General features: G+C 25.9%; 1 protein-coding gene across 1 annotated transcript; it reads left to right on the top strand.

Annotated features, from left to right (window-relative positions):
• Nucleotides 1-2676: 2676 nt before the first annotated feature.
• Nucleotides 2677-8427, top strand: OCT59_028504 (uncharacterized protein; the record flags this gene model as incomplete). Its single annotated transcript, XM_066147334.1, has 6 exons — nt 2677-2910; nt 2983-3055; nt 3141-3325; nt 3399-3732; nt 3811-7263; nt 7331-8427. The coding sequence occupies 6 exons, from the start codon at nt 2677-2679 to the stop codon at nt 8425-8427; spliced, it is 5376 nt and encodes a 1791-aa protein (XP_065994050.1).
• Between the last annotated feature and the right edge of the window lie 3120 nt (nt 8428-11547).

Raw genomic sequence — 11547 nt, 5'->3', positions numbered from 1 at the left:
GACTATTGTTCAATTTGGATGTAACATTTATAAAAAGTGGTAATAGACCGTAGTGTCAGAAAAAATCGCTTTTTTTAACGAGAAAAGAAGATTGATGTGTATTTTAAAATAATTCCTTCTCCCTGTTTGGTTATTCAAATTATCACAAAATATTAATAAATATTTACAGCATCATCGATAAAAGAAAAAGAGATGAATAAATTTGACATAAATGTAATAAATATTCAACATGAGTATTTATTAAGTAGTACATATGCGTGCAAAATTACGTTCTTTACGACTTACTTTCTTGGCCTGATCTGATCAAATTATGTAGACGCATGAAACGACAGTTTAACCTACAATCTGTTTCTGCGGCTCTGAAGTTATTATTTCGACAACATATATTCGGTTTTAAAAAAAAAATTTTTAAAACCAAAATTTTATTATATTTACACAAATTGATTACCATTAAATACATCATATTAAAGAATCCTACGAAAGGTTTTACGATTTCATCCCAAAATATTGCTATAAATTGAAACTTTAAAATTATACTTGTTTATAGCTGGTTGCCTGTATTAAGTTGCAGTATGGAAAGAAGTTTCAATTTATAGAAAGTATCTCATTTTACCAAAAAAAAAATAAATAAATAAAGAATTAATAATTTATGTCCAAGATCCATCCAATATTCTTCTAAATTAAATTTCTCTAATTAAATTTTCCAAAATAAATAGATCATTCACAAAGTAATCTATTGATGTAAAAATTTTTTTTCAATGGACCAATTAGGATCAAAACCCCAAATTTTTCAGGTCAAACCGGGTCTTTTGAGTAACCTGAAAAAAGTGGAGCCCTAGAACTGAGTCTAGCTTAAAATAAAAATTCGTGTAACAGTGTAAAAGACAAGTTCGTTAATCCGGCCGTTCCGCTGATAACGCACTCATTTTACTATTATCTCTTCAGGGCCAGAATTATGTAATGCATTATGAGGATCTACACATTCTTTTATGTGTTGCTTGATGTCAATCTAACCGGATAAACGGATAGTTATTTGTTTGCTTATTTGGTGTTTATTTGTTTATAATGAATGATCGAGTTTTGTGAGACATTTTTCTTGATTTTCCAATTAAGAATTGTCAGAGATACGTTTAAAACAAAAATTGCCATCAAATTTATGAGATATCTAACAATCAGAGCTGTTTAGTATTGTACTACTAATTGTAAAAATATATCTATAATAATAAATGTTTTTGCTATTAAAAAATGATTAAAAAATCAAATAACGTTTTATAAGAAAATTTGTAAAATATTCTTTATCTATATAATTAAAAAATTGTGTTTGTGTGACTAACGTTTAGATTAGTCTATATAAATAATCTTTGAATTGTCCAATGTGTTTTTGCGCCTCTAACACCTGATCTATTACGTTTTTCTTATAGACATACATTATTAATTACTAATATTGTGTAACATTTAATATGATCTATTAATGTGTTTGCGCCTGATCTATGCTTAATAGTTAAGACCACTTGATCGGCAAATTCATTCTAATTACTAATGCTGTAATGTGCAGGAAAAGGAAATTTGTATAATTCTGGGCCGGAATTATACCTTTGCAATTTTCTCCCAAAATTAAAATGACCCCCCACGTTATAAATTCTTTAGCAAAGATCTAAATTTGATAAACGTGTGATCAAAAATGACGATCAATCAATTTATACAACCCGATGCGAAGCAACGGGCTGCTAGTTATAAATTAAAAACAAAATAAAAGATACCAAGATACCAATAATGATTTATACTTGAGTGATAATATTATATATATATATATATATATATACATATTTGTGAATAAAATAGAGCATAAACTTCTGTTTCGATCTTTATAAATTTAGGATGTCTAAAATAACTTTTGAAATGGTACGTATGAAAATTTTTTTTTTTAATGTTCAGATAACGTTAAAAAAATATTTTTGCTTTCAATTTTTATTTTCAAATTTTAGTTCTTATTTAATTTAATTCTATGATTTATGAGATAAAATATCATTCAGCATAATTTTAGAATTTCGGCTCGTAATCTTTTAAAGTTGTTAATTTCGTTATTTTTTTTTAAAAAAATAATTTGGAAAATTAAAAAATATCAAGAAAAATCCTTATGTTGTACTATGCCTTATTTTAGCGATTTTTGAGCACAATATTCATAATTTTTTTTTTTCTTGAAATCCAGCAGCGAAATATCGAAATATTATATATAATTATTGTAATACTTACCATATTCATGAAAGAGTATCAAATTTGATTGTATTTTTCTTTAAAAAAAGAAAAAAAAATCTAATTATAATTTCCTTTTTTTTTTATTTGTTTACATATTATGCGTGCGGAGTTTTCTCACCGATGAAAGAATTTATTTCTTTTTTTATGTATTTTATATTATAAATAAAAATATTCTAAATTTATATATTCTATTAATAATAAGAAGTTAGGAATATTCCAAAATTAATTTGCATTTTTGTACTATGTTTTACGAATGTAACATAATTTGAGGCGATGATTTCCTATTAAGAACAATGACCATTTAGATTTGCCAATTTCGTAACGAAATTTTCGCCGATCTATCATTGAATATAAAAGAATACGCAAATACGTCCAACTTTACACATTCAACTTTAATCCGGAAAATAAATAAATAAAAACATGACAGTTAAAACTTTAAAAGATTCAAATAATTATATTGATTGGCTGGAAAGGTCAATTGCCGATGAACATATCAAATATTATGAATATTCAGACTTCAAAAATATTCGACCAATAGGAAATGGTTCTTATGGAGAAGTCAATCGTGCTAATTGGAAAAATACTGATGATCATTTCTTCGCCTTGAAATCTTTTAGTAATGATAAACAAACTCTTGAAGAAATCATAAAAGAGGTAAATATTTAATAGTCGGTACTATGAATTAATTAATGATAATTAATAATACTTTATGTAATACGTCAACAGTTAAAGTTACACAGAAGTATTGATGACTATGGAAACATCATACGATTTCATGGAATCACAAAAATAGAAATCAGTAAGTATTAAAAATTTGCAATGAAATAAATAAATTAATTTTATACTTTCCTTACTAAATGCATATAAAAATATTTATTATTTAGCAGATCCAACTCAACATATAAACAATTATTCATTAGTACTGGAATATGCCAATGGTGGTACGTTAAATACTTATTTAGACAAAAATTTTAATAATCTGGATTGGAATGATAAATTTCGTTTAGCGTTACAGCTGGCAAATGCTGTAGGATATTTACATGATAATGATATTGTTCATCGTGATCTGGTAATATATGTTAATCATTATTGTTTTTATTGTAACATGTTATATGATTAATGAAATTTTTTGTACAATTTAGCATTCAGGGAATATACTTATACACCAAAAAAGTATTAAATTAGCAGACTTTGGTTTATCAAAAAAAGTTACTGAAACATCAAGTTTCACATCGAGAATATGTGGTGTAATACCCTACGTGGATCCGAAGAGACTCAATGATCAAAATTATAAATTAAATAAAAAATCAGACGTGTATAGCGTTGGAGTTTTATTGTGGCAAATTTCAAGTGGACACAAACCATTTTCCGGTGAAGGTATTGAACATGATGCTAATTTTAGTTTATCTTTAATAAATGGTAAAAGGGAAAAAGTTATTGATGGAACTCCTGATAAATATAGAGATTTATATACAGGTAACAAATTAAATTATATGATTAATACTGTATTTTAGTATACATTATGTTTATTAATTTTATTTATTAATTGGTTAGAATGTTGGAAAAATGAATCAAATGAACGTCCAAATATGCAAGTAGTTATTTTAACGCTTAAAGAATCCATTCCTTCTGAAATTACTAGTTATAGTTTCAATGAAGGTACTTATTCATCATCGGCAAAATACGGATCAATCTCAAAGTCAAGCAATGTGACCGTGGATATAAATAAAGACCTAAACATTACTAGTACTTCACATATTGCATCGTTAGAAAATAATATATATGAAAGTAACTCAAGTTCACAAAATCATACGGATATTATGGAGTCTAAAAGTAATCTATCAAGCTTGTCAGACACGTTAGACCAAAAATCTATAGATATGAACGAGACGAAATCTGGTGCAATAGTTGATGGATTAATTGATTATATAATTACAAAACACGATGGTGGAATTACCTTTGACGATCAAATTCAACTGATAATTACTAAAAAAATATATCAAGATTTTAACAATCTCTTATATACCTTTGATCAAGTTCAACAACTACTTACCAAAAAGATGTTGCAATCAATTTTTAATAATCTTATAGATTGGTTATCAAGTAATAAAAATGAATCAAAATATGGATGGCTTCTTGGATTATTTTATTATTATAATATTGGTGTAGATGAAAAAGAAGAAAATAGCATTAAATCATTTGAACTGTTTTCAAAAGCAGCAAATGATAATTGTTTGATTGCTAAAGTTTATCTTGCCAAATGTTATTATGATGGATATGGAACAACCTTAGACCATCCTTTGGCTTTTAAATACTATCAAGAATCAGCAAAAAATGGAAGTATTATTGGCCAATTTTATTTAGGAAAACTTTATGAATCAATAAATAATGAAGTAGAATCAGTTTATTGGTATAAAAAAGCAGCTAAAAGTGGTAATACAAGTGCAAAACTTTATCTTGCAAACTGCTATAGATTAGGAAGAGGAATCGATAAAAATGAAATTAAAGCATTTAAATATTATAAAACATTGGCTAATAAAAAAATTGTTGATGCTCAACTAAAACTTGGAGATTGTTTTTATAATGGAATTGGAACCAAATTGGATACAACGCAGGCAAAATATTGGTATGAAAAAGCAGCAAATAATGGAAATATTGTAGCAAAAAATAATCTTAAAAATTATTATAACAAAACAATAAGTTCTAAGATAGACAAGCATAAGAAAATTAGATTTTACAAAACATTATTTTCAAAAAGATTAAGCCAACTTGGATTATACTACATTGGTAAAATATTATTAAAATCAAATTGTGAAAAATCATTTTATTATTTGCAAAAAGCGGCAGCAAATGGATGTAAATTTGCACAATTTAATTTAGGTGGATGCTATCAATTGGGACATGGTGTGAGAAAAGACGCAAGAAAAGCATTTGAATTATATAAGAAATCAGCTGAGCAAGAATACATAAATGCACAATCTCAGCTTATTTATTACTATGGATACGGGTTAGGAACTGAAACAAATAGAGTGAAAGCATATGAGTTAGTTAAGATAATTGCTGAGAAAGGATATAAACATGCACAATATTTATTAGGTTTGCACTATAGAACTGGAGAAGGAGTTGATAAAGATGAGGTAAAGGCATTTAAGTTATTTGAAAAACTTGCCAATGAAAGTACAAAATGTCTAGTACCTAATAATAATAATAAAATTAGTAATCAGAAAGATTTTGAATATTTTAAAATATCAATGAAATATATGAATCTAAATTCATTAGATCAACTTGCATATTGTTATTATAAAGGGATTGGAACAGAACTTAATTTAACAAAAGCATTTGAACTATATAAAAAAGCAGCTGAGAGAGGACATATTGCTGCACAAAATGCATTAGGATCTTTTTATGAGTATGGCGAAGGAATAGAAGAAAATTCAAAACAAGCTGTTTATTGGTATAACAAAGCAGCAGATAGTGGATATAATAAAGCACAATATAATTTAGGCAGATGTTATGAAGGTGGAAATGGTGTTGTAAAAGATGAAAAAAAAGCATTTGAGTATTATAAAATATCAGCAGATCGAGGATATTTAGATGCTATATTTCAACTTGGATTTTGTTATGATGAAGGAATTGGGACAGAAATTAATAAAACAAAGGCATTTGAATTATACAAAGTAGTAGCAGAAAAGGGAAATAGTTGGGCACAAAATTGTTTAGGATGTTTATATGAAAAAGGTGAAGGGACAAAAAAAGATATAAAACAAGCTGTTTATTGGTATAATAAAGCAGCAGAAAGTGGAAATGAAACAGCACAATATAATTTGGATAGACACTATCAAATTAAAAAAAATGAAGCCAGAGAATTTAAAAATTCAGCTGAAGAATATTTAAATGTTCAATTTAAGCTTGGATATTGCTATTTTAATACTACAACCAATAATGCAAAAGCAAATCATGGAGATGAGATAGCACAATATAACTTAGGCATACATTACAGCTATGTTGAAAAAAATGAAAAAAAAGCATTTAAATATTTTAAAAAATCAGCTGGACAAGAATATTTAAGCGCACAATTTGAACTTGGAAATTGTTATGATAAAGGGATTGGAACAGAAATTAATAAAACAAAAGCATTTGAATTATATAAAGAAGCAGCTGAGAGAGGACATATTGCTGCACAAAATGCATTAGGATATTCTTATGAGTATGGCGAAGGAATAGAAGTAAATTCAAAACAAGCTGTTTATTGGTATAATGAAGCAGCAGAAAATGGATATGAAGTAGCACAATGTAATTTAGCTACATGTTATCAAAATGGAATTGGTGTAGAAAAAGATGAAAGAAAAGCCTTTGAATACTATAAGAAATCAGCCGAACAAGGATATTTAGATGCTCAACATAAACTTGGTTGTTGTTACCATGAAGGAATTGGAACCAAAGTTAATGAAATAATGGCATTTGAATTATATAAAGAAGCTGCAGAAAAAGGTGATAGTATAGCACAAAATAAAATAGGTTACTTATATGTAAATGGTGAAGATATAAAAAAGGATTTAAAACAAGCCATTTATTGGTTTAACAAAGCAGCAGAAAATGGAAATGTATTGGCACAATATAATCTAGGTATAAGTTATCAAAATGGATTTGGTGTTGAAAAAAATGAAAATAAAGCATTTGAATATTATAAGAAATCAGCTGAGCAAGGATGTTTAGATGCTCAAGTTAAAATTGGATATTGTTATTATGTAGGTATTGGTACTGAAGTTGATAAAACAAAAGCATTTGAATTATGCAAAATAGCAGCTGAAAAAGAAAATAAAATTGCACAAAATTATTTAGGTATATTATATGAAAATGGCGAAAGAACTGAAAAGAATTTAAAACAAGCTGTTTATTGGTATAACAAAGCAGCAGGTAGTGGATATAATAAAGCACAATATAATTTAGGCAGATGTTATGAAAATGGAATTGGTGTAGAAAAAGATGAAAGAAAAGCATTTAAATGTTATGAAAAATCTGCTGAACAAGGATATTTAGATGCTCAAGTTAATTGGATATTGTTATTGTGAAGGCATTGGTACTGAAGTTGATAAAACAAAAGCATTTGAATTATACAAAATAGCAGCTGAAAAAGAAAATAAAATTGCACAAAGTTATTTAGGAATATTATATGAAAATGGCGAAGGAACTAGAAAGAATTCAAAACAAGCTGTTTATTGGTATAACAAAGCAGCAGATAGTGGATATAATAAAGCACAATATAATTTAGGCAGATGTTATAATGAAGGAATTGGAATAGAAATCAATAAAAAAAAAGCATTTGAATTATATAAAATAGCAGCTGATCAAGGGTATTTACCTGCTCAAGTTAGTCTTGGTTATTGTTATGATGAAGGAATTGGAACAGAAATCAATAAACCAAAGGCATTTGAATTATATAAAGAAGCAGCTGAAAAAAATGATAAAATAGCGCAACTTAATCTTGGTTATCTATACATGAAAGGCGAAGTACCTGAAAGGGATCCTAAAAAAGCCGTTTATTGGCTCCAGAAAGCAGCAGATGAATATGTATATAATAGCTTAGCTATATGTTATGAATTAGGACTAGGTACAGATATAGATAAAACTAAAGCATTTGAATTATATGAAAAATCAGCCGAAAAGGGACATATCAATGCAAAATTTCATCTTGGGTATTGCTATGTAAACGGAATTGGAACAAAAATAAACAGAAAAAGGGGGTTTGAATTATATAACGAAGTGGCTGAAAAAGGAAATAGTAATGTACTAGACTGTCTTAAATCAATCTATAAAAATGAAGAAATAGTAAAAGATTTAAATGAAGTTAATTATTGGTATCAAAAATCAGCAGAAAATGATAATAAAATGGCATTATATAAATTAGGAGAAATATATGAATTAGGAAAAGGTGTTATTAAAGATGTAACTAGAGCATTTGATTATTATAATCAAGCAGCTGAAAGGGGGTGTATAAATGGTAAATATAAAATTGGATTTTACTTTTTTCATGGAATTATAGTTGATATTAATAAAGAAAAAGCATATAATTTATATAAAGAAGCAGCTGAGGGAGGAAATAGTGATGCGAAAAAATGTCTTGCATTATTTCACAAACAAGATAAAGAATGTTTGAATCGCAATGAATAAAATAGCAAACCTACTAAGCAAATGTGATTGTTATTATCACCTTTGTTAAAAGTACATAATTTCAATTTGAATGTTCATATTTAAATTTTACTTACTGTTATTACTGTACATTTTATATTTATCATAATAAAATCTATTCTTTTAACGTTACGTTCAGTTACTTAAATATAATGATAAAATCCATAATTTTTACTTGAATTTCTCTCTTCACGTCTTGAACAAAAATGTTTTTTTTTTGATATCGCGTTATCTATGGAAAGAATCGTTTTTTATTAAAAATTATTTAAAGGCAACAATTCTAATAACAAAGTATAAATGATGAAAAAAAATATTAATTAATAATCAACCAGAAATAGTATTATTTAACTGTTTTCTTAAAGTGTAATTGAAAAATTAACTTTTTCAGTATTTTTACAAAAATTGGCGTTACGACATTCAATAACTTTAAAAATATTTAAAATAAAAAATGGTACCATCTATAAACTTATGGTTAGGATTACATCGAAGCATTATTGTAGCTTCGATAATGCACCAAAAATAAATAAATAAAATAAAATAAGATTAATATAAACTAATTAGTGATACTTTTAGCTTTTTTCAAAAAAAATTACCTGAACCAATTATATTAGAAAAAAAAAATTTTTTTGGTTGACAATTAGCTCAGCAACCATTAATAATAAGGGTATATTGTATTCATTAGTATTTTAAAAATTTTGATAAAGATTTAAGATTTTATGAATTTAATTAACAATTATTTTTAATTGATTAGAAAGTAGGAGAAAAAAGAAAAAATTCACATAATAATCAAATTCAAAATAAATTTACGATTAAAAGCCTGCGTTTGTCCATATTTTGATACTTGGCTCGAATTAAACCGAACCAGAATTCTTGGCACGATTTTACTTTTTGCATTTTCGTTAACGTTTTATTATTTGATATGTTAATGATGTTTTTAAAATTTAATATTTTTTAAAATATTTTAAAATTAAAAATAACTAGAATGGAAAGATGCATTAATTACTAATTATTTGAACCTTTATATGAGAGAATATTTATATAATCAATCGTAGAGTACAAATTTTAAATGGAAAGGTAATACAAGTACAAAATTTGCATAAACTGGAAAAAATATGACCCGAAAAAAATTGGTGTAATTTCTACTTTTAGATTAAAAATATTTTTTTTAGTAACTTAATTTAAATTATTTCGTAAAATTTATAAAATTTTTGTTAAAAAAAGAAATATGTATGTTTTTCTCAATAAAGTAAGTTTTAAATATAACCAATGGAAACCGTGTTGGCAAATTATATCCGATACCAAAATTATTTGTATTGAAATAAACCTTTACTGAAGAATTATGATGTAAAAGATTATGAGTAATGGAAGGATGACTAGTGGAAATCCTGCTGGTATTGGTAAGATTCAATTTGTAAGCCAGAAGACTATAACTATGTATAATTTCTTGAATGGGTAGATTTACCGATTAGTAAATGATTTTGCCAAAACAAAGTAAAATCTGAATCTATTTAAGTTGCACAAGATATGTACTATTTAAATGAAGTTCGTTTTATACTACTGTATAAATTAATTATAAAATTTCACGTGAATATAGCCTAAAATACGCTGGAAATTAGGTCGGTTACGACTTTATGGATTACCTAATGACCTAGTACTTAAAATACATTAATTTTATTTGTTATGTGTTGCAATAATATGAAAATATTATTGTTTATTTTTAAAGTAAATTGAGTATTTTAAACAGACCCCTATTTATAGTTTATCTTCTAATTTATTATTTGTTATTTAACTATTTATTATATTTTTAAAAATTTATTAGTCTACTTATGGCTTAATTTCTTTATAATGTGCGCTTAGGATGATAAAATAAGTACGAAAGTTGATTTAATTTCCATGACATTTCAACTTTAGTTTTAGTCTTAAATATTATAAGCTCCTGAAGATGATGTCAAATCATGATGTCATTAGAACTTAAGAATTACATCAAAATTAAATACTAGCATAAATTAGTAATGATTTGATAATTATAATCACTTTTAGTTAGTATCCGCATAAATTTTGTTTGATGAAAAAAAAAAAAATCTTTAAACATTTTAATAATTAATCATTGTCATTTTTTGAAGCAAATTTTAATTTATTCAGAAATTTTTATATTGTGAATTTTTCTTTATATAAATTTGATTAAAATGAATTTTCTCTTAAAGACTTACTGTACATGCGTCAAGGAGTTATCTTAAGATGTGTAATAGTAAAACTGACCTTGATAATTAATTCACGAATTAGTTCATTAAAGCGCAATACTAGAAACATTTAATAAAATTTCCTGGAAATATCATTTATGTAAGGTCACACAAACAAAATTTTTAGGTTCTCGTAAATAAACATTTGAAATGATGCGGCCGAATAAAACAAAAATAATCTGTGCCTGAACATAATAATTTGAAAATACAATAAAAAAATTATCTAGGAGATTACTACAACCCAAAACTCACCATTTAACTGTTATCAGGAAAAGTTTCAGAGTTAATTTTTAGTAAAATGTTCGCACCTGTATTGAATAACTCTTAGGAAATTTTAGTGTTTACGTCTGTCTTTAAACCTTTCTTGTGATTACCAAGTACTAAAAACTATGGTTTTAACAAAATTAAGTTCGAGAATCAAATTAAAGTAAATTTGCGATTGAATTATTCGATATGTGAATTCATCATATTTGTTTTATTGTTCGGGCCATAATACTTTAGTTCACCATATAGTAAACCCCTCCGAGCTAATTAAGAATAAATGAATGGTAGATTGAATCAAAATTATTAACTGGAGAATTGCGTTAATTTATATATATTAATACTATGTAAAGTTTGGTATTTATTTATAAAAAAAATATAAAATAATAATAAATAAAATAAGATGTCAGTACATTGTAAGCATAAAAATACAAAAATTGTAAGCAAAGAGGAAAGAACTAACTAAGAATTTGTGAAAACTGAAAAGTGAGAATATAAATAATGATAAATATTTAATTTAAAATATAACTAATAAATTGGATTCATTGTAAAAGAGCATTAAACACCTCTGTCAACCATTTTCTAAATTTTTTTTTATTTT

Source organism: Rhizophagus irregularis, chromosome 8, assembly GCF_026210795.1.
Source record: "Rhizophagus irregularis chromosome 8, complete sequence".
Classification (NCBI taxonomy): Eukaryota; Fungi; Glomeromycota; class Glomeromycetes; order Glomerales; family Glomeraceae; genus Rhizophagus; species Rhizophagus irregularis.
The sequence above is the reverse complement of the archived record's forward strand: the minus strand, read 5'-3'. Positions and strand labels throughout refer to the sequence as shown.